The sequence below is a fragment of the Sarcophilus harrisii genome, chromosome 6 (assembly GCF_902635505.1).
Source record: "Sarcophilus harrisii chromosome 6, mSarHar1.11, whole genome shotgun sequence".
NCBI classification, from domain to species: Eukaryota; Metazoa; Chordata; class Mammalia; order Dasyuromorphia; family Dasyuridae; genus Sarcophilus; species Sarcophilus harrisii.
This window is the reverse complement of record NC_045431.1, coordinates 190498502-190523424: the sequence shown is the minus strand read 5'-3', so window position 1 is coordinate 190523424 and position 24923 is coordinate 190498502. Positions and strand designations below refer to the sequence as shown.

The 24923-nt window shown below is 38.1% G+C and overlaps 1 protein-coding gene across 6 annotated transcripts in view; it reads right to left on the bottom strand.

The window, feature by feature from the left end:
* The window catches only part of CTBP1 (C-terminal binding protein 1), a 472770-nt gene that overhangs the window by 92866 nt on the left and 354981 nt on the right, over nucleotides 1-24923 (bottom strand). Inside the window, exon 1 of one of the 6 annotated variants that reach the window (XM_012552415.3) lies at nucleotides 11219-11422. The exons of 4 other annotated variants lie outside the window; for them this stretch is intronic. In XM_012552415.3, the coding sequence (XP_012407869.1) occupies nucleotides 11219-11258 (40 nt within the window). In that variant the 5' untranslated portion in view covers nucleotides 11259-11422. Of the gene's footprint in view, nucleotides 1-11218; nucleotides 11423-24923 lie in introns of those variants that run through there. One more of the 6 variants, XM_012552416.3, reaches the window with a different exon arrangement.

Genomic DNA, 24923 nt, shown 5'->3' with positions numbered 1-24923 from the left:
GGGAAAAAAAGCCAACAAACACCTTAGAAATGTGTAGAGGTCTATGCCTAATCTTTTGAGATAGAAATCATGGATGATACTCCTTTTTTCTAGAACATAAACTCTGATGACTGTACACTGGCACCAAGAATGAATACCCAGTCTCACTCATAGTTGTCCAAAATAATAAAGGGATAATTGAAGGACTTGTCAGAGTCTACAAATTGTTCATACATTCAGATTTCTATTTTAAGAATTTTCTCTTACACACATTTATTACTTTGAAGCATACTAGAATTTCTTCATGACAGTTGAAGAAGTTGGAAGTTGCATTTCTAGGATATGTCTACCACAGAAAGTGACCTGTCTGGGTTTCAATTGCATATGCAATAAGACAAAATTTAATTTCTAAATGGAATTTGTGTTCCCAAAGATAGCAAATGTTTGTTGTCCTCTATTTCCTCCTTTTCTCAGCTAACCTTAAAAAAAAAAAGTTGCCTATGCTCTTCATATTTCCTTTCTTCATATTCCTGAGGGTTAGGGATTACTTTTTGCTTTTATTTGCATCTCTAGCACTTAGCAATGTCTGGCTCAAAAGCGCTTAATAAATACTTGTTCACTGATTTATTTAAGCCTATGCAATTTGCTTTTTATTTCATAACTCAACTTGAAGCTCTTCAGTCCCAATTTATCAGTGATCTCCCAGTCTTCATCCTTCTAGACTTCCTTCGATACATGACAACATCAATTCTCGATTCTCAAACACATTCTCCTCTGTTTTCATGACATTTCTCTCTCTCCTGGTTCTCCTATCTTCCTGATTATTTCTCCTCAATCTCTTTTGCAGGTTCATCATCTGTATCATCCCCCTAATGATGGGTATATCTAACAGTCTTCTCTTTATTCTCTCACTTTATAACCTCTACTCACAGTGATTGGTATTTAATTAACACTTTGCAGATGTCTCCCAGATCTTTATGTTCCAAATCTAGGCTCTCTCCTAAGCTCCACTCCAGGAAATTTAAATCTGAATATCCCATAAACATCTCAAGCCACAGAACTCCTTATCTTTCTGTTATGACACACACACTTCTTCCAAATTTCCATATTTTTGTTGGGGGTCCTGCCATGTTCATAGTCTCCCATGTTCATAAACTTTTGGCCTCTTTTCTCCTTTACCCCACACATCCAATCACTTGTCAAATCTTATTTTTTTCTACCTCTACATTTATTCCCTTCCTCACTCTGGAATGAGTACTCTGGAGTATTCCCACCAAGTCTCTATTTTCAATACATTATCCACTTAGCTGCCAAAGGGATCTTTCTAAATGCACAGGTCAGACTAGGTCATATCCCCACTCCCACCTCCAATAAATGCCCAAGGCTCCCTAATGCCTCTAGAATTAAGTATTAAATCCTTTGTTTGGCATTCACAACTTGGTCTCTTCCTCTCTTTCTAGTCTTACTTCCAAATGAAGCTTATACTATCCCATTTTATATGATGGTTATGTCCCATAATGAAACAATTTACAACTCACTTTAGTGGATGGGCAAATAGGGGCTATCCTCTCTGGGCCAAGGGATGCCCACATCTGAAAGGAAAAGGCTTAGCACCACCACAGAATTAATTTCTTGAAAATTGGAAAACTCTTGTTTTGATTGAAATAATGATATATACCACAACTTTACAAATCAATCTGCTGAAAAGTAATAATTAGAAATTTTACCCCATACCAGAAAAGTAAAATTCAAGCCCTGAAGAAAAATCTCTGGCTATAATCAATTTGTAATTTTCTGTATTCACTACACTAAAATCTTAAGAAAGGATTTATACTGAGTAAAAAAGAATTTTTTAAAGTACTTTTTTACTGGAAACGAATGAATGCCCATCAATTGAAGAATGGCTGAATAAATTATGATATATGAATGTTAGGGACTATTACTGTTCTGTAAGAAATGATCAGCAGGATGATTTCAGAGAGGGCTGGAGAAACTTAGATGAACTGAGGCTAAGTGAAATGAACAGAACCAGGAGATCATCATACATGGCAACAACAAGACTATAGGATGATCAATTCTGATGGACCTAGCTCTCCTCACCAGTGAGATGACTCACTGATAAAGAGAGCCATCCACACCTAGAAGGAGGACTGTAGGACCCGAGTGTGGACCACAACATAGCATTTTCATGCTTTCTGTTATGGTTTGCTTGCATTTTGTTTTCTTTCTCAGTTTGTTTTCTTTATCTGATTTTTCTTGTGCAGCAAGATAATTGTATAACTAGGTATACATATATTGGATTAAATCCAATCTTAACATATTTAACATGTATTTGACTACCTGCTATCTAGAGGAGGGGATGGAGGTGAGGGAAAATTTGGAACAGAAGATTTTGCAAGGGTCAATGTTGAAAAATTGCCCACACATATGTTTTGTAAATAAAAAGCTTTAATAAAAGAAAAAGGAAAAAAAGAAAAAAAGTACTTTCTTTAAAAAAAAAAAATAACGTACATAGATAAAAAGGGAAGAGAACCCACATGTGAAAAAATGTTTGTAACAACCTTTTTTTTTAGTAGCAAGGAACTGGAAAGTGAGTGGATCAGTTGGGGAATGACTGAATAAGTTATGATATATGTATGTAATGAAACAATATTATTCTATAAGAAAAAATTGTCTTCAGACAAGTCTAGAGAGACTTACGTGTACTAATGCTGAGAGAAGTGAGTAGTAGAACCAAGAGACCATTGTGCACAGCAACAAGAAGATTATGTGATGATCAACTGTGATGGATTTGACTCTTTTCAACAATGAGGTGATTCAGGGCAATTCTAATAGACTTGTATTATTAATCAGAGAAATGCAAATTAAGACAACTCTGAGATACCACTACACACCTGTCAGACTGGCTAGAATGACAGGGAAAGATAATACGTAATCTTGGAAGGGATGTGGGAAAACAGGGACACTAATACATTGTTGGTGGAACTGTGAATACATCCAACCATTCTGGAGAGCAATTTGGAACTGTGCTCAAAAAGTTATCAAACTGCGCATACCCTTTGATCCAGCAGTGTTACTACTGGGCTTATATCCCAAAGAGATCATAAAGAAGGGAAAGGGACCTGTATGTGCACGAATGTTTGTGGCAGCCCTCTTTGTAGTGGCTAGAAACTGGAAACTGAGTGGATGCCCATCAGCTGGAGAATGGCTGAATAAATTGTGGTATATGAATATTATGGAATATTATTGTTCTGTAAGAAATGACCAACAGGATGATTTCAGAAAGGCCTGGAGAGACTTACACGAACTGATGCTGAGTGAAACGAGCAATACTACATGATGATCAATTCTGATGGACCTGGCCATCCTCAGCAATGAGATGAACCAAATCAGTTCCAATGGGGCAGTAATGAACTGAACCAGCTACGCCCAGCGAAAGAATTCTGGGAGATGACTAAAAACCATTTCATTGAATTCCCAATCCCTATATTTTTGCCCACCTGCATTTTTATTTCCTTCACAGGCTAACTGTACAATATTTCAGAGTCCGATTCTTTTTGTACAGCAAAATAACTGTTTGGTCATGTATACTTATTGTGTATCTAATTTATATTTTAATATATTTAACATCTACTAGTCATCCTGCCATCTGGGGGAAGGGGTAGAGAGAAGGAGGGGAAAAATTGGAACAAGAGGTTTGGCAATTGTCAATGCTGTAAAGTTACCCATACATATAATCTGTAAATAAAAGGCTATTAAAAAAAAAATTCTAATAGATTTGTAACAGAGAGAGTCATCTGTATCCAGAGAGGACTTTAGGGACTGAATGTGGATCAAAGCGAAGTATTTTCACCTTTTTTGTGGTGGTGTTTGCTTGTTTGTGTTTTTCTTTCTCATATATTCCCTTTTTATTTGATTTTTCTTGTGTATCATGATAAATGTGGAAATATGTTTAGAAGGATTATACATGTTTAATTTATATTGGATTACTTGCTGTATGGGGAGAGGAAGGATAGAGAAAAATTTGGAACATAAGGTTTTGCAAAGGTGAATGTTGAAAACTATCTTTGCATATATTTTGAAAAAATAAAAACCTATTATTATTTCAAAAGTGTACATGGTTAATTTTTTTTAATTGACAAAATGTCAAATTAAAAATTGTCTTGGCTTATAAAACAATCTGTTATCCAGCTTGGTTTTTCCTGGAAAGAGTGGCAAACAAATCTTGTCAAAGAAGCCAAAAGCGTGGGGGAGCAGCAAAAGAAGAAACCACCAGAACAACCCTCTCTGAAGTCTAGGGCCCTCGAGGGAGTATGATTCTCTAGCAAGGGCCTCCAAGCAGAGATCTGAGACCAGACTTCCCAATGTGGATCTATAAGGGCAGCTAGATAGTACAGTGGATAGAGTACCAGTCTTGAAATCAGGAGGACCTGAGTTCAAATCTGGTATCAGACATTTAACACTTCCTAGTTGTGTGATCCTGGGCAAGTCATTTAACTCCAATCACCTTGCAAGACCAAGCAAAAAACTCAAGTCGTGGAGCAAAGTGGATGTACTACACCACTATTAACTCTTCCCTGGCAGAAAGAAGACTGATTCTTGTGAGATTTCAGTTTCTGGACAAATTAAGGGCATCTTGCTTAGAATACATAAGTTTAGTGTGTCTGTGGCATTAGTCCAAATGCAGTTAAATGGACTTAAAAGATATATTTTAAAGTATTCCCAAACAAATGGAGATCTGTAAGTATTTCCAAGGCAATTACAGGGCAAATTAAACAAAGATTTAAAAAGCACCACTGGTCAGTTACTCCCTCAACTATGTCAGTTTTCCAAAGAGAAAGATGGCCCTAGAAATCTCCTAAAAAGAGCTAGTGAGTCACCAAGGCAGGCAATTCCTGAAGCAGTTCACAAACCTAACAATGCTGAAAATGCTGAAAACAGATTTTGGTATTTACTTTCCAAAAGTGAAAAAGGCAAGACACTGAGAATTTTCAATTTTGAGTTATCCTGACCATCGCTATTTTAATAGTACAGCCTGACACTGAAAAGACTGTTATGTTCCATAAGGGGCAAAGCCCTGTAGTTATTCATTCCTTTGGTTCACATAAAGCCAAATCTCCTACAAAAACTCTCATGCCATATGACACACCTATGTGCTTATCTATCTCACAAGTGCCTAAAAACAATGAGGTACTTTTCTCTCTAAACAAAACTATAACCAATGTAAAAGCTGTGACATCTTTAGAGGTAACCCAAAAAAAGACCTTTTTGTGATCTTCATCTTTATATGATAACTACAACAGGATAAATGTAATCTTGAATGAAAAGGTTTCCATCATTCTCATCCCTAACAGAGGGGACAAAAATGACTTTTGGCAACGAATTATAATATTGTTGTTACATATGCATACTGTAGTACTTTATAGAGTTGACAAAGCATTTTTATATATACTGTCTCCATGAGTTCTCACACACAGATTAGGGTGTTGTTCTAAATAGAGTCCATCCAAAAAAAATCTCAAAGACATATGCTGCTTTTGTCAATGTTGATGTAAAATTTGAAAATTACTGGATAATGATGATTAATCCATAGATTCTGAATTATGAAATGTTTGTAAAAGTTTAACCCATCCAAGTTATATTTAAATGAGTCAATTTGGCCATAAATAGTCTTAGTGAAGATTTTTAAAACACAGAACAAAGTAGAATCTTAAGATTTCCATCATAAAAAAAGCAGCATGGGACAGTCGGCACAGTCTATTTCAGCTAAAATTTTCAATTTAGCTGACCTAAAGTGGCTGGAAGAGGGATGTCGCTGGAGTTGAGATGGATATGGGAGACTGGATCAGGTCTCAGCTTAAAGTTTCTTTCTTTTTCCCCCAGCTAGAAAAGCACTGGCTTTGTAAATGGACTGGAAAAAACAAAAAACCACAACCAAGTTCAATTTCATCCTGTATGGGAAGGTGTGGTTACTAGACACTGTGAAAGTGAAAAAAAGAGATCTATAATATGGCATGTATTTTAAATACCAGAGACCAAATTATTAGAAATATAAATTCACAGGATAGAAAAGTCATTTTGTTTAAAATACACACACACACACACACACACACACACACACACACACACACACACGAGAGTAGATAATTCTTTAGGAACATTCATCCCAAATTATACAATGCAGATTATCTCTCTATGCCTATTAGATAAAATATATTTTCTTATCTGAGTCATTCCACACCCTCCTCCAAGTGGCTACTAAACACTGTTCTAGCTAATTTCAGATTCTATCTTTTTGGGTACTCTTCATTGGAGTAAACTGGTTTATCAGATGCAGATTCCATCCTGGCTCCCCTTCTCTATGCTTTGTGCAGTCTCTTCTACATTTGACTGCTAAAATTCTTTCCTTTCTCCTCCAAAGTCCAACTCTAGTTTCATGTTCATGAAGCACTCTGTAGTAGGGCAGGTTTCACAAACATGCCTATTAACTGATAGGCCCAATTTCCCCCTTAATGCTTTTCTTGTTCACTCACTATTTCTAACTCCTTTTCCAAAAATCTGTCCTGGCATATTATACTCTTCCAACTTCCAAAAAAGGTGTTCTGGGTGGGGAGAGTTAGGGGAGAAGGGGGACTGGCCCCAAACCTTAGGGAAGGAAGGGAGAAGAAAGAGAATCACAGAGAAAGGAATAGAAAGAGGCAGCAATCTCTATATATAGTCCAAGACACAAGAATGAGAAAGATTATTTTATCACCCTAGATTTCTAAAAAGCCTAGTTCTAGGATAAGGCCTTACATACTTAGCAATTTTATACATAACCTGAGTGCCCTCAAATAACAGATGGAAATTCTATCTCTTTTTTCCTGTTTTTCAAGGATCTGATCGTAGAAGTAAACTACTTTAAGGATTAAACAACAATAGAAAAATGCTGAGAGAAAAAAATTTTATGATAAGTATTACTAATAATGAACCAGTAAAGTAAATCTTATTTAATGGCAGTTATCTTTTCTCATTTTATAAGCTTAAAGCTATAAAAAGTTGAATGCATAAATCTTGGTTTAAAATTATTATAGAAAATGTGTCATAAAAATTAAACTTTTCAAATAAAATATGTCACAATAAGAAGTATGTTTCCATTTCCTAGTTTGCAAAATTTTGGAGCAAGGTCAATTCCTTTTCTTCTTGGCATCCCTTTCCCTGTAGTTAAGCCAAGTGCTGAGCTTCTGACCCTAGCCAAGGAAAATTCTAGAATTTAATCGAGGCAGCACTTTTCAGGTAGCTTCTGATACTCTTTAAAAGAATAATTTTTCTCAGTCTAGCCAGGAAATAAATGTGTGTATTTATATGTGTGTGTGTCTACACACACACACACACACACACACACACACACACACACACAAAACCAAAGGTAAAGCCTTAGAATAACTCAAGGCAAAAAACTGGGATTATACACACAGTGGGGGTTGTAGAAAATGGCAATTTTCTATTTGCTTTTCTGAATCACAGATTCCAGTGTCAGCTTTCTATACCTTCTGAGTGAGCCACTTCTGCCAGAAAGCTTCCCTCAGCCTAATACTGGCCCTAGGAATGCCTTGATAGTCTAAATAAATAAAAAGAAATAAGGCCAGAATCTTCCAAAAGTGAAAGTGTATGACATGGACAGCTACAGCATGATTTCAGTTTTGTAGATCCTTTCATAAAAGAGGATAAGATATTAGCCACACGTGAGTCCTGCTTTCAGGACTGCCATGCTACTTTTATCACTTACTTGTTGCTAGGGAAGATTAAAATCCTGAAACCTCCATCCCTGAATGTGGAGAAGAGTGGAAATATAGGACAGGAGGAAGAATACTGAAGGACAGAATTCAAAACTCAATTTACACTTATTACCAAGCAAGGTGTGACCTTAGATCTCAATTTTCCCATCTATAAAAGGGGAGAGAAGTGTACTCAACAGCTTTGAAGGTGTCTTCCAGTTCTAGAGCTTTGATCTCATAACCTTGGGTCTTTTGGGGCCTCCATTTCTTCATCAGTACATGGAGGGAATTGGGTTAGAGGACTTCTAAAGTCTTTTCAGGCTCTAAATATATAATCCTAACATTCCATAAGATCTAGGATCACTGGCCCAATGGTTCTGCTTTGTGCTTCTCTGCCCACCTCTTAAACACTCACAAAATAAAATAATTCATTTTATGCCAAGCCATGAAAAACAAGTTGTAATCTTTTGGGCTAATGATGGTTTTAAGTGCTTAAGACAACAGCAGTACTATAAAAAGCTGGGTCAAAATAACTGATCAAGCCTCATCCTATATCACTTAGATGTTCTGTGCAATTTGTGTCATCATATTGATCACTCTCTCAAAAATTCTAATTAAGTATAGTTCCCATGCTGATGAAGCTCTTAAATTTTAACCATTTCAGTCAAATGTTTTCTTACAGCAGGGGTTGGAGTCTTTATTTATATAATGCTCAGGTTTCCAAATTGTATGATACGGAGGCAGTAAAACTGCAATAAAAAATGTTGCCTAAGCACAGGAGCTTTCTGGTTACACATTATGATGTGGAGTCAAATGCTGATCACTTCAGCTAGAGAGGTTTTTGAACTGAGAGCCATGACTGAATTTTGCAACTTTAAAATAATAGGTCTGAGATAAGTATACTTGACTCTAAAAAGATCCATTTCTTAAACATAAAGCAACATGAAAGGAAACAGGGATAAAATGTACCAAGAAATGCTATCATGAAATTTTAGAGCTATAAGACCCCTTGGATAAAACTTACTCCAGCTCTTAACCTTAACTCTGGAGAAACTGAGAATCAAACAGATAGAAAAACAGAAATTGTTTACAGTGTCCTAAATATATTCTGTCTTAAGTTTTGAGGATCACAGAGATCACTTGAGATGAGTTATTCTTCAAAGCCTACTGCCATTCCACTTCCACTAATTACACACACAAATAAAGGGAAGTGGGAGGAAGTTATTGGCTGTTGCCTAGAGTCAATTATACACTTTTTAAATATCAGTGCAATTAAAAAAAAAAATCAAAATGTCTGGGATTAGAATTTCATGCTAAACAAGGAGAGAATAACATTAGTAAAATAAAATAATGTATTTAAAATATTTTACAAAGCATTCAATGTACAAAAAAACCAATTAATTTTAAAAAGCAGCCTTTAACACTTGAACAAGTTTTTGAAAAGGAACGCAACGAATGCTGTAAACAATATTTATTTTGTGTACATTCACTAACTTCTATTGAGAAGAACTAAATTGTGTATTACATTCTGTTTGAGTTTTTAAATTAAGAGGGAAGACAAGGCATTCTTTTAAGAAAGAATGATTTCTTTAGTAAATTAACTTCCCCTTCCTCCTAGTTCCCTCCTCTCCTTCTTCAGAAAGTGTTTGTAAAGGCCAAGAAAAAACATAGAAAAACCCCAGCAACTTCAAAGTCTATTTATAAGGCTGCAAGATAAATTTTATAAGTTGGAAGAATTAAATGGAAATTAATAATTAGCGTTAACTATTAATACTAATTATTAACAGAATAACAAAAAGATCATATATATAGTACATTACAAAATGCTGATTAAAGTAAAAAATCTTAATGCTAATATGACTTCCAGAAACTTTTTTTAAATATGAGAAAGTTGGCAGGTAATTTTACTATGTGTGACTAAAAGATGTAATCTAGAAGCACTGAATTACATTTAAAACAGTAGACAAAACCTCAGGGAAATTGTTTTTATGTTGATATTAAAATTCATATTTGTGAATTTATTCTTCATTTATTTTCCAAAAGCCAGCCAGAGCATATTAAAAATGACCTAGTTGTGCTTCTGTCTTCTGCAGTAAGGATTTAAATCAGAGTTGGATGACTTGGCCCTTTCCCATTGGAACATACTGTAGCAATGATGTTAAAAAATCCCTGGATGTTAACCATCTGCAAAATGACTGCAGTTGCTATGTGCACATCTAGTACTTAAGAGTTACTTAGCAAACACCATTTCTGTGATGCATTATTACAGAATCATACCTTTTCAGGCTGCAAGGGACCTGGGCATCTAGCATACATCACAAATTTGGTTATTTGTCCTAATTCGCAGTTAAGAAAAATAATATAACCGGAGAACAGGCGGTCACAAGAGTTCTATCAGCATCATTCTTTTAAGTGAAACTAAAGGATGATTCCCTTCTCTGGTGGTTGTTCAGCCATCCTCTAAAATCGAGCATCTTATTTGTCTTTTTAAAGGCAATGATTACAGAAATGTACTGAGAACTTCCAAACCATGGTGACATTTACAGCTACAACAGGTGAAAATTTTACGAAAGTATTCATGCAGAAGATAATTTCCGAGGATACTCGGACTTATTATCAAAAAGGCAAAACCGACCATCTGCTTCCCCAAACTATTTTCAAAACAAAGAAACACAATAGACTGGGCGGCAAAATAAAGTTGTTTTTTTCGGCTTTCTCCCGGGCCCTCTCCCTTTGTGTCTCGCACGTAGCCCGGGGTCTCTGCCCAGTGACACCCGGGCCTCGCACCAGCAATGACAGCCCCCGCCCCCCCTAGCCCCGGAGCAGCAGGAGGGGAGAGGGTGGGGGCTGAGAGGGGTGTTTAGGCCCCGGCCCAGTCTCCAGGATCGGCGGGACTTCCTGTTTCACTCCGAGTGAGCAAGCAGCCCGAGGCGCCGACCCACGACGGCCGGGCTCTCTCCCGGGCCTGGGGCCTGCAGGATTCCGCAGTCACCATCCGGGTCAACCTCGGGGCTCGACTCGGAGGAGCCCCCCCCCGCCTCCCCGCCCCGGCGGCGGAGCACGCCCCCCTCCAGAAAAAAGGTCTCTGGGCGCCCCCACCCCCTCCGCCTTACACATACACACACGCACACTCGCGCGCGCACACACACACGCACACACACACACACACACACACAAAGCCAGCGGGCAGCTACAGCAGCAGCGAGAGGCTCAGGCAGCGAGGAGGAAGGAAGGGGGAACGAAGGGGGGGAGGGAGTAGAGAGGGGGAACCTCCTCGACCTCGTTTTAGTCCCGGGCCCGGCCCGGCCCGGCCCGGCCCCAGCCGCCGCACCCTCGGCGGCCCCGCAGGCTTCTTCCCGCGGGGCCGGGGCCCAGGCCCGGCCGGGCGTCTCCCCGGCTCGCTCAGCTCAGTTCCCGCAGGGAGCCCAGCCCCCCCCCCCCCCCCACCTCCCACCCCCCCCGCTCGAGGCTGTAGTCCTTACCGAGAGGCAAGCCCTTGTTGAGCAAGTGCGAACTTCCCATTGAAAGGCAGGTCCGGGGGCGCGGAGGGAGAAGTTGGGGGAGTGAGGCTCCCGCAAGTCCGCAGATGGCGGCGGCCGCTCCGCTTCTCCCTGAGGCGCGCGCCCTCGCCCCCCCACATGCACACACTCCCCACACACGGCCTCCCTCCCTCCCTCACCCTCGGCCCGAGTGCGGCTGTCTCCTCGGTGGGAGAGGCGAGCGGGCGGGGCTTGGCGCGGGCAAAATTAATCTCTTGTTTCCAGGCAAGAAAGCACAGTAAAACGGGCACGGAGGGAGAAAGAAAAAGGCAAGAGGCACCCAAAGGCGCGTGGGCTCGCACTAAAGCGCCCCTGACCCTCCGATCAGATGCTCCCCTTTGAAAATAAATCAACGACAAAAAAAAATAAATTTAGTAACTGGGAAAAAAAGGAGTATGTGAGAACTTGCTGATGTATTCAACACCCAGCCCATACAGTAGACAATTTATCAAAAATCAATGGATTGAATCTTGTACAGACACTGTAATTGTTAATGAAATCAGAGAGAGTAACTAAGTATAAAACGCCCTTCTGTCCCTGAGGAAACATGGTATATAGTTTTCTGGTAAAGTCTTGGCTACAATATCCAGTGCATTCCACCTCCTCTGGCAACTGAAATTAGCATTTAAAATACATCTTCACAGAAAATCTATAAGAAGTTGATAGATTGAGGTGGGAGGGAGAAGGGGTCGAAACCACTGAAAGTGGGGTTCTTAATGTTATTTTGTGACAAAAGGTGAATGATTACCACGAAATAAATCTATTCTTCTTAAGAAAAATCTTTTCCCCTGTGATCAGAAAACAAACTAAATGGTTTCCCACACTACTACAACAAAAATGATTTCCCCCCAAATGAGCAAATCTATTTACCTTAACTGTGAAAGGTTACAAATCACTCCTTAACAAATTCAGTCAACAGGGTGTGAGCTAGGAGCCAAAGTAGACCAAAAAAACTTACTTCAAGAAAACACAAGGTAGAAATAGGTTTTAGAAATGGGATTGAAGTAAAGCTAGGTTTCCAAATGGTGCAATGGCTATCAGAAGGCACTAGTAACATGTCAATACCACTAAAGGCTCAATGATCAAGGCCCTACTCCAGAAACAGTGCCTGCAAACGATGGAGTGTTAACAATTTTTCTTTCTAACCTATTTCAAGATGCTCTGGATCATGAGAAATAGGAGGAATGGGTGCTGCAGAATGGATCTGGTAGGGATCTGATGAAGAATGTGATGGAAAGAGATCTGGCTCCAAATATAGTCTCTGATGTTTACTATCTGTCTGACGGGTATCAGTCACATAACCCTCCCAAAACCCTGGTTTCCTCATCTGTAAAATAAGGAAAGGGAGGTGTGTGGATTAGATAGTCTCTAATATTCCTTCCAGATTTAAGTATATGATACAGGTATTAGGAATAAGTTGGAAAGAGAAATTTAAATTCTAGTGGTTTCACTATAGGAATCAATGGTCTGGAGACAGGAACTAGAAGAAGAGACTTAAAATTATGTCCTCTTAAAAAAAAAAAAAAGACCCTGAGAAATAAGTGACATTTATGATCATTTGAGAGTGTATAGAAGACCGGGATTCAAAACCAGATCTTCTGAATCCAAATAAAGGGTTCCTTCTTTGCTCAGGCATGTAGAGGCGGCAGAAAACTTAACTGGTACCTAAAACACCCAGACACGCTCTTAACTTTAGATGGAATCACAGGAAACATCTTTTCCCTAAGTGTAGTACATGCGCTGTTCTATCACATTTAGGATCCTTCCTTTATATAAAATAAATATATTATTTTCCCCTAAAAACCACCACCAACAAAACAAAACCAACCAAACTCCCCAACTGTGAGTGAAACATTATATTTCAATCCGATATGCAATCTTCCAAAATACGAATTAACCTTTACCAGGCCTGCTGAACCTCCTCCATCCATTTCAGGCGGAACTACAAGAAAACAGGTATCCCTTCTCCGCCTCCCCCCTCCTTCTGACTGTCGCAAAGAAAGCTTAGAGGAGCTGACTAGGAGGAGGTCGAGGACAGAAACCGAAAGATTGAGTTCTCGGAGCTCTCCAGCCAAGCTGGGTCAGCTGACTCGTATAATGCAGTACACACTAAACTGTATGTAGAGGAGCCCGAGCCAGCACACAATTCACTCCCATAATGGCCGGGCACTTCAAGGCCTAATCACTTTCTGGGGCCCGAGAGCTGGGCCCTAGGGTCTCTCGGAATCATGAAGTGACAAGTAATTTCTCCTCCCCACCTCCCCGCCCCGGAACCGTCTTTCCTTTCGCTAAAACGCACGCCTAAGACGAAAGTTTGGGTTTAGAGTTTCTTTTTGACCCTTTGAAAACTTTGTGTTCTAAAAATTTCAGAGAATTGAAAGACCTTGGCATTTACAGGCGTTAACTTAAAACCTACGAAACAATCTGCTGAGGCCAGACTGCCCAGGAAGAGAGAGCAGTCCAGCCCTTACCCTCCCTTCTGCGCAACGTGCAGCTTTCTAAGAGCAGGCCTCGGGAGCCCGGGTCCGAAGGGCTTTTCTAGGGAGAGGCAGACAGCCGCCCAGCCCGAAACGTGCACCTACATCCTGCAGCAGTCCCGGCGGCAAAGTCCTTCGGCTAAGGGAAGGCAACAGGCTTGGGAGAACAGCTTTCTCCTAAAGTAGTCATTTTTATTGAAGAGTTTAATATTTTTAAAGTTACTTGTTTAAGAACATGCAACTAAAACCACAACATTTGGGGGATGTTTTTCTTTCTGGGGAGAAATAGATTTGTAGTATGGTGCAGATTAGGGAAGGGCCCCCCTTTTCTTTCTAAAAGGATTTCACTATACATCGATTCTGCCTTCTGGTTTAGTGTATCTAAGCTGAATGATTGCTGCCAACTCTTTTGGTTTGATTTAATGTTTTAATGTTTGTTTTTATATTGTTTAATGTATGTTTTTACTCAACTGATCGTTATTTTCTTAGCTTTCTCAAATATCAGTAATGTTTTGACTATCTCTCAGATTCACCACACATGAGCATTTTATGATGAATTGACTTAAGATTGGTCCAATACTACCAAGGAAATTCCCTATTTTGCAGTTCTAATTAAATAAATGTTAAAGCAGTACAGCTAAATTAGCTAAGAGAAAAAATGTGTTTTTTTCCAACTTTTTCAAAATGAAAATCAGAAAGGGGTGATTCAAAACTGTAGCATCTGTATGTATATCAGGATTACAAAATAGCACGTTAACATGGTTGGCTACACTCAGGCAGGGAACAATGAAGGATGTGCTATACCAGACACAGAAAGAGACAGTGGCTTTCCCCCTATGTGATTAAAACCTGAACTGTTGAGATGATCTAAAACAGAAAAAGAAAACTAGTACCATATAGTTAATTAAAATTAAAAAATCTAATTAAAGAATAACAAAATTGGGGAAGAAGAGAGAATATGTTGATTTGATCATGCTAGGTGTGGTTATTTTGGATAAATACCGATCTAAAAGTGCAATTGTTGGTACAATGGCAGGGAGGAAAAGGGGTATGGTGCATAATATTATGACAAGGGGAATGCTGAACTGATAATGGCACCATGAACAGATGGAAGCAATGATTAATAGTTTTTTTGTTCCTTCTCCCATATCTAGGGAAAAATTCCAAATGTGGTCATGTTTGCTCTTTTCATTTTTACTTGCAGGCAAAGGCCTTTGGTTCAAGGCCTTTCTAAACAGAAACTTTCAGACTATCTCTGCTATTTTGCTAAACCCAAGCTATAGACTGAGGGCATTGACTTATCATAGCTACCAAAACCTTCTTATGTGGGACTGGAGGAAACTGAGGGAAAAACCAGATTAAGAGCAAATCTATTAAAAGCCTTCAGTCTGAATGAAGATGAGGCCTGCTCTCAAGAGAATCTAAGCACAAGGACAAAGTGACAGGATCAGCAGGCATTCCTGTACATTTGGAGACAGAGCTTAAGCAGCCATTTAGGAAAGCAAGCCTGGAAGTCTTTTAGAGTCTCAGTAATATCTGATAGCTAATTTTGAAATGCTTATTTCTACAACAGAAATGCTGCATGAGACTTACTATAACAGAAATTGCAAGACTTTCAATAATCCTGACGATCATCACATCACTTATATGACTCTCCAAATTAATCAACTGAGCCATTTTGAATCCTAGATAATAAAAGTTAGAGTATTTTGTAATGAACTTAAAGATTCATTTATACGGTGGGGATTAATTTTTTTAAATTCCTGAAAACCAGTTAGCCATAGGATAACATTTCTATAAATATTATTTCCTAATGATCATTCTTTTAGTTAAATCTATTTTTATCACCTAGATTTCCTTCAAGATGCCACTTTCTTCTCTCTCCCAGAAATTATTACTTAAAACAAAAAGAAAAGGAAAAAGAAGAGAAAAAAATTCTACAAAGCTTAGAAATATATTGGAAAAAATCTAACATTATAGGGAATTTTTCATACCTATGGACCCCAATTCCTGAAAAGAGACTATGGAGGCATCTTCTCATACCTTTTCTTGGGGGCTAATGTGTATATTGTTTTCTTGGTTATTTTGTTCCTTCTGTATTTGTAGTTTTTAACAACAGAATAATATCCATTTATGGCCACAGTTTGTTTAACCATTCCTCAATTGATGGAAATCTATTTTGTTTCCATTTTTTTTACTGTCACAAAAAGTGATTCTACAAATACACTGGTTTACCTGGAACTATTCTTTTTTTGTCAGTGTAGTCCTTGAGGTTTCTTACAATCAGTGGAATCTCTGGGCAAAGGTTGTGACTATTTTAGTCACTTTATGTGCAAAATTCCAAGTTCCTTTCAAGAATTTCAATTTATAACTCTGCCAAAAAATGCATTAGTGTGCCTATTTTTAGTCCACTTTTCCAATACTATGTGTTCCCATCTTTTGTAGCTGAAGACCATTCTTTAAAAATTCACAAGGATGCTTTCTTTATATGTTGAACTTCAATATAATGAAGTGGTATTGAACATTTCTATTACTAATATTATTAACAGAGGGTATGCATTAGAATTTAGAATTAGAATTAGAGACCCTAGAGGAGTCTCTGGTTCCTCTAGACAATGACTTGAGAAATAGGCACATAAAATATACTTCTGTTTTAATTGAACACTTTGGGATTCAGTTAACATTGAAAAGATGATATGGACATGTGCTGAATAAAAAAATTACTTAAGGGAAAAGAATACGGGATATGGCCTAAAAAAATGTCACGTAGATGACAATCTTTATTATCTAAAAACAAGTGCAAAGACTTTGTATCTTTCTTCTCTTCTTTCCCACTCCACGCTTACATAGAGCACCTATGTTCCAGCCAAGTAGGTCAGTATCATCTCCTGAATGATGGTGGTTTCTGGCATCATAAAACTGACTCCACTGGGCCATTTTAGGTTGGACGAAGTAGAACCCTTGGATTTCAATTTAAAAAAAAAAAACTTACATATTAAAAACCAAACTTATGAAAGAAAACCAAAATTATATTTAACAGATACACATGAGCTATTGCAAAAACAGAAAAGACCACTTATAAAATATGCAGGTCTTAAAGTTAATAACAAAGATCTCTTTTCCCCACTGGCTTGAGCAACAAATGATGTACTATTTGATTTATTAATCACAAATAAAATTCTTTGAAAAGCTTACAACATAGTCTAACAAAGGATCTTTGGTTCTTCCTTCTCTAAATCCATATTAAAACATAAGTTCCCTGAGGGCAATCATTGTTTCGTTTTTATCTAGGTAACCCTATTGCTTCATGCTATGCCTGTTTAGTAGTAAAGACTTAATAAAGGCTTTTTGAATAAATGAATTCAGAGATCAAATCAGCAATCATTCTTTCACCAAGTCTCAAAAACGTATCCTTTTCTATTTCTTCTGTCATCATTCCCATAAGATGTTCCCTAATAGGTTTTTAAAAATTTATCTAATAGTATTAAACTACTGCTTTCTAAGTGACCTCCTAATCTGTTATCTACAACAGAAATGTTGAACATGTAGCCTGTATGCCACATGTGGCCTTGTAACTGCAAATATCATACAAATAAAAATACAATAAAACAAATAATAGCACATTTTAAAATGAAGTCAATATATACAGAGGCCTTATATGTGGATGGGTGGTCCCTCATTTCTTTTTGAGTCTGACACTGCTGGTCTACCACCCCTGAATTCCCTTCTGCACAGAGCCAGTAATGTAATCTTCCAAAAATATCTCCTTTATCCTGTCATTGCCCCTTTTGTTCGAACTAGTCAATGGCTCCCATGGGCCTACAGATTCTGAAAGAGAATCTAATGATCATCTAGAACAAGCTCCTCATTATAAAGGAACAGAAATGAAAACCCTCGGGATCAAATGACCTGAGCAAGGAAACAAGAGTGCTAAGCTGCTGACTCAGTCCTGGGTTTTCTGATTCCCAAATCAAGCACTTTCTCCAGTGTAGGGATGTTGCCACAAAGCTCTGCTTGGCATTCAAGGCCTTCCACAAAAATTGCCTGTACTGCTTAGTCTTTATCTTTCATTACTTCTCTGCATGAAACCTACCAATTAAACAGAATGGCTTTACTCATTACTTCTCCATTAAACATTGCTCTAATATGTCTCAGTGCCTCGGTTCTTCTCTGAAGCTGCTTCCTACCTATCTTTTAAGTATAGCTTAAATCTCATTTCTTCCTGACTGTCTTTTCTGACCATCCTGGGCTGTAGTATTACTCCTCTTAACTTTGTCTAAGTCATTCATTTGGCAATCAAATCTGTATTATCTTGTGATTTCCCTTCCATTACTATCCCCAACTTGTATGTGACTTAACTCTTGGATTGCTAATATCTGATGTATATCTGTTTTATTTTCTCATAGTATGAAGCACATTACTCCCATTATAGTCTAAATATTATGTATTAGTACTTTATCTAAATCCCATCAATTAGTTTTCAAAACAACATTTTTAGGTGGTAGTACATTCATTTCTATCTTTCAGATGGGGACACTGAGATCAAGAGGTTAAGGGACTCACTTAACCAAGGTTACGCACCAATGTAAATCAAGCTCATTCCAAATCTTTTAGATACAACTCCAATATTATTTCCAAATCATGATATCTATACATAGTAGAGATCTCGTTTTAATTAAATAAACATTTAAATATTTACTAAGTACAAGAAATTGCACTAAATGTTGAGCAAATAGACAGAAACAAAATAATCTCTGGTCTCCAAGAGTTAACATCAAGTTTCCTTTCTCCATTTTAAGAACTATTTTGATCTTGTTGCCTTCCTCCCCAACCCCAAATCTACTTGAATAAGCAGTAATCTAGAGTCCCCAAACACAAAAAGACCCATGAGGGTAGTAGGGAATCCAGATGGAGTGTTGTAAAAATTGAGAGGAGAGAACAAAGAGGAAATGAACATCACAGTCTCAGAGCAGAAAAAAGTATCCGACAGGCATCAGGTTCCATACCAGCTAAGTGGGCCTTCCACCTCTAGGGTTTCCATAGTCATCCAGCTTCTGTTGGAAGGTCTCTGGCTATCATTCTGCTGATCCTACCTTTGGAGAGCTCCAATTGTTAGGAAGTTTTCCCTTAAATCAAACCCAAATCTGTCTTTTTACCACCTTTGCCTGCTTGTCCTGGTTCTGCCCTCTGGGGCCAAGCAGAACAAGCCCTTTCCACATGACAGGCCCTTAAATGTTTGAAGACAGTAGTGTATTTGCTGCTTTAGTTCCTCCCCTCTATTTAGATTCAAGCCTTTACACATTAGGAGCAGGTCCTATTTATGGTCCTTGAAATCTCAAACTCTTGACAAAGGAGTTATTGTCAAAAACCAGCTCTACCCTTTGGCTAGCAGAGAAGGAAGTTTTAACCTTTCCTTTGCTGGAAAAGACTCCACAGCAAAATCATCTCACCAAAGCTTCACTCTTAGGCTAAAATGCTAGTTCAATATTAACAACTCTATGATCTAAAGGGTGAATTTAATGGGTCCCATTGCCTAAAGAAGTGACCCTTACAATTTTGAGATGCTTACAAAAACTGCCTTTTTATTGAAACATTTTTTTTTCAATGTCAAACTTGGGAAAGCAAATCCCCAAATTCTCTTTTCTTTTTGCAACCTCCCTTTCCCTCACTCTAAGTATAGCATAAACCATAGCCTTATGGTACATTCAGGTATTGGACAGTTGAGTTTTTGAGGAGAAAATCTTTTCTGACAAGTCCAGGTCATCAGTAGGACATAAATGCTGTGTCCTAGACAGTTTCTGCACTGGTTAAGGCAATGATGTATCAGTGTCTGGAGTTATTCCAGTCTCAACTCTCTTACCAGGTTATAGACCTTTGGTGTCTATAGAGTTGTTTGGATGTAGAGATTGTTGTGTCAATTAATAGCACATTAGTCCCCTTCATAAAATTTTCTGAACTGCTTATTATTTTAACTAATTCCTACCAAAATATTTTCTGGATAAATTTTTCTGTCGGCCAATTTATTTGAGGTTTTCAGAAGGTCATTTGAATCACAAAAAAAAAAACCTATTCAACCTAATAAGGGAAAGGGATAACTTTAGAGTCCTCCAACTGGTTAAAAAGTTAAGGCAGATAATACTGGATCTATAACCCAGAGAGATCATAAAAAAGGGAAAAGGGCTCACATGTGCAAAAATATTTGTAGCAGTCCTTTTTTGGGACTGGAAATTGAGTAAATGCCCATCAGCTGGGGAATGGTTGAATAAGTTATGGTATATGTAAGTAATAGAATATGATTGTTCCATAAGAAAAGATCAACAGGATGATTTCATAAAGATCTGGAGAGACTTACATGAACTGATGCTAAGTAAAGTGAGCAGAGCCAAGAAGACATTGTACATAACAACAAGAAGATTATGTGATGACAAATTGTGATGGACTTGGCTTTTTTCAACAATGACACGATTCAGGCCAATTCCAACAGACTCTTGATGGAGGGAGCCATTTGCAGAAAGAGAACTGTGGGGACAGAATATGGATCAAAGCATAATATTTTCACCTTTTTTGTTATTGTTGTTTCCTAGCTTGTGTTTTTCTTTCTTATTTATTCCCTTTTGATCTAATTTCTCTTGTGCAGCATGATAAATGTGGAAATATGTTAGAATAATTGCACATGTTTAATCTATATTAGATTACTTGCTGCCTAGGGAAGGGGAGAGGTGAGGAGGGAAGGAGAAAAATATGGAACAAAAAGTTTTGCAAGAAAACTATCTTTGCACATACTTTGAAAAATATGAAGTTGTTATAAAAAAAGTCAAGGCACAACCATAAAATGGAAGAGATATAAGGAGGTAAGAGTTTGTTTTAATAACCTGGGTTTTAGTCATCTACCAGCTCAATGAGTCAATGTGAAACAGCCATCAGAAGTGCAATAATAAGGAAGGCACTTTCCAAAATAAGGGAGATGATAATCCCACCATTTCCTACTATTGAAAAAAAAATTTAAGAAAGAAGGAAATGAAGAAATTGGAATCCATTCAGAAGAGGGCAACTGGGATGGGACCCAGGTAATGTAAGAATGGGGTGAAGAAATGATATAGCTGATACGTGTCCGTTCTGCATCCAACTTTCCACAGCACTGCACATACACAACCTCATCTGATCCTCACCACAGACAAGTCTACACCACTTGCTTTGGGTTCAAACACAGCACACCATGCTGCTTCCCTGAAGAAACTGGGGACCCCAGAGAAGAAATGATTGATTGTTTTTTGAGGGAAGAATGCAAAGTGAGGATTAGAAGGATTTTTATTTGGAAGAAGAATTATGCTTGTTAATTATACTTGTTCTTCTGGATCTCAGTGGATAAAAACAGGAGCAATAGGTAAAGATCCTGATAAGATTGTGGCTTGATAAGGGAAAGGGAAAAGAGCAAGAATTGAAGTGCCTACTAGGTATTCCACATTTTGGTAAGTGTAACTTTGTAAATATCATCTCATTTCATCATTACACTGACCTTGGTAGATTGAGGAAATGAGGTGACAAAGATGAAGCGGCTTGCTCAGGGTCACACAGTCAGATAATGTCTGAAGCTGGATTTGAATTCTTCCTGATTCTAGGTCTAGTGAATACTATGCTCCCCAGCTGCCTGTCTAAGGAAATATTCCTTAACACATTTGGTTATCTAAAAGTAAAATGGATTATATAATAAAAGTAACAACTAGCATTTATATAGTGTCTACTATCTATCAGGTATTGTGTTAAGGATTTTACAAATATTATCTCATTTGATCTTCCTAACAAGCTGGGAGGTAGGTTATGACTATTTCCCCATTTCACTAAAGCAAAGAGAAGTTAAGTGACTTGTCCAAGGTCACACACCTAGGACATCTCTTAAGCAGGATTTGAACTCCCATCCCAACCCTAGCACTCTATCCACTGTGTCATCCACAACTGGAAATTGTGAATTTCCTACCAAATCAAGCAGTCACTGGACAACGCTTTGTATTCATTAAAAAAACAAAAAACAAATTAATAATAGCACTTACCTCACAGCATTGAAATGAAGATCAGATGAAAGTTATATACCAGCATCCACCCACATATACATATATGGATATTATAATGCCTATATGAATACTACATATGCATACACATGTGCACACATAAATGTATCTGTGCATACATGTGTGCCTGGTTGTGCATACATTTACACAATCCGTGTATAAATGCTTTGCAGACCTTTACATGGCATTTAAATGCCAGTCAGTATGATACAACTCAAGAGATATCTGTTCAGGTGTAGTTTAAGAATGATGGTTCCCTGAAGTCTCTTCTAATTATGAAGTTTGTGTAAACCACCAAGAGATGAATGTGCTGGCCAGATTTGTCACTATTTCCACCCCACTAGGAATCTGGAATCCAACTGTCCCATGATCCACAGAAGGGAAACTGGGCGGCCCAGATTATGGAGGCAAGAAAATCTGAGTCCAAAACCTTCCTCAGACTCTTAGTAGCTGTGTGGTCCTGGGCAAGTCTTCTGCCTGCCTGAGTAAACTCACCTATAAAATGGTTATATTAACAGCATCTACTTCCCAGGGATGTTGTCAGGATCAAATGAGATAATATTTGTAAAGCTCTTTGCAAATCCTAAAGAGCCATTTACCCTCATGCTAAATGAGGAGGAGGAAAAAGATGAGGAGAGTTTCTTATTGAGCCTTTTTATTCAGGAACCTCCTAGGCATAGGAAATGAGACCTCCAGAATACTTTTTGCAATCTTCTCCTCAAGGCTAATTTGGATATCTCTTTTTCCATTCCATTTCTAAATCCCCTGAATGTGCCATCTTCCTCTATCAGAATGTAAACTTTGTAGAAGAGAACTATACTGCTTGCTTGTATTTCTATCCCCAAGCATTTATCCTGGCTAGCACACAGCAAGTGCTTAATGAAGACTTTCTCTTATGGGAAAAGAAGGAAAATTTAGACTTATTAATGAGTAGAAATAGTTAACAACTTTATTATTTGATCATGATCTCTATTCCTCAAAGATATTTAGGCACACAAACATTCCCAATCCAAAAAGAAATCTCTGGTATTAAACAGGTAAGGGTGGGAAGGGCCTTGAAAATAATTACTGCCAGTAAAGAATGAAGTTTCTTTTCTTGACCAGTACTTCTTAAATGTGATTAATCAATCAATACACTACAGAGGAGGGACACAGAGAATGAAAAAAGGCTTTCCATTCTTTCTGGGGAAAATGTAAGTGTATACACACACATACAAGGCAATTTCAAGGGGTGAAGAGGCGATAGCAATTGGAGGATTCCACTGTGTAGGCCTTTAGCAGAATTTTGAAGTTAGCAGGAGTCTAAGAGGACTAAGTGAAGAGACAGTAAGGAGGCATTGTTGTGGATAGAGCAACCAGACCTGGAGTCAGAGAGAACAGTTTTCCTGGAGGAGGAAATGGCAAACCACTCCAATATCTTAGCAAAGAAAACCCCAAATGGGATCACAACTGAACAACAGCAATATGATCTCACATATGATGATGTGAGTGAGGGCCAGTGAACAAGGCTCCACAAGAGTGACTGAGGCCAAAGGGCTCTGAAGCTCTTTCCACTGTACAAGCGTGCCTTCCTAAACGGGTAAATCATCCCTGTTTCAGTCTAGTTTGTTTGCAAGCTGACAACTTAAGCTTAACCTTCTCTTTAAGAGCGGCTGCACAGGTGGCTACACAGGTCTAGAATTAGGAAAACTGGAGTTCCAATTCGGCCTCAGACACTTCCTAGCTATGTGACCATGGACAAGTCACTTCACCCTGTTTGCCTCAGTTTCCTCATCTGTAAAATGAACTGGAGAAGTGGCGAACCACTCTAGTATCTTTGCCAAGAAAAGTCCACATGGAGTCATGAACAATAAAGCAAGAAGGAACACATTCTAGGTAGCTGGTAAGGAAAAGGCATAAACAGAATTTCATGAACAGCAAGGGTGACAGTTTGGATGGATAACAAAATATGTAAAGGGGAGTAATATACTGGATATGATCTCAATTCTGAAAGACTTAAAATGCTAAACAGAAGAGTGTTCATTTTATCTTAGAAGCAATAGGGAGTAACTGAAGCTTCTTGAACAAGAGTCAAATGATGGTTAGATCTGTTTTAGCTGGTAGTTAAACATAACATGTATTGAAAAAGGAGAATGAATTGGGAGGTTATTACAATAGTCTAGGTGAGAGGTGATGAGGGCCTAGCCTAAGGGTGGCCATGGATAGAACCTTTACAATGTTATGAAAAATTCTCATCATTGTAACTTACGTATATTTTAACAATTTGCAGGTCTTTATCTTGTTCATACAGAAGCAGAACATTCAATGGGCTAAAGCAAAGTGAGTCAACTACATTTTATCTAATATCTTAGCATCATGTATAAATGGTGGACCATCCTGGTATTCAGTCAAATAAGACTGAAAAGAAATTTTTAAAAAGACAAAAACAAGAGGAAAGGAGCTCTCTCCAGAGCAAAGGAACATTCAAGATGCTCTGCCATTTATCAAGTACCTTTGATGTCAATCACACTTGGAGTTGTAAGAAGTCTTGGTTCCTAAGCTGGGGGCTCAGCGTTGGAGCCTCTTGGCTGACACTGAGAAAGTTTAGATGCTCCCTTTCAGCTCCCAACATCAATCATCTTTCAAAAAGTCTAGAAGGAAAAACTCTAATTTGAGAAAAGTATTTCTTTTTGTAATGGAAAAAAAATTCAGATTAATAGTATTTAGAGCTAGCATGTAGGGACCTTGGAATCTAACCTAAGAACCAAAGTTTGGAGAGCTGGACATTGTTACTTGACTAAGGTCACACAGGTAGCAAGGAACAACTAACTAGTAGGTAGAGTAAAAGGTCTGAAATCAGAAGACCTGAATTCAAATCCAAACTTAAACACTTAATAGCTCTATAATCCTGGGCAAATCACTTAGCTTCTGCTAGCTTCAGTTTTTTCAACTGTAAAATGGGTAATAGCAGTACCAACTTCCTAGAGTTGTGACAACCAAAAGAGATAATGCTTAGCATATGCCTAGCATGCAGTGTCATATAAATGTTTGCTATTAAGGAGTAGATTCAAGATTAAAATTCTGGTCCTTGGATTCCTAATACTTTTTTCTATAGTTGTTTAGTTT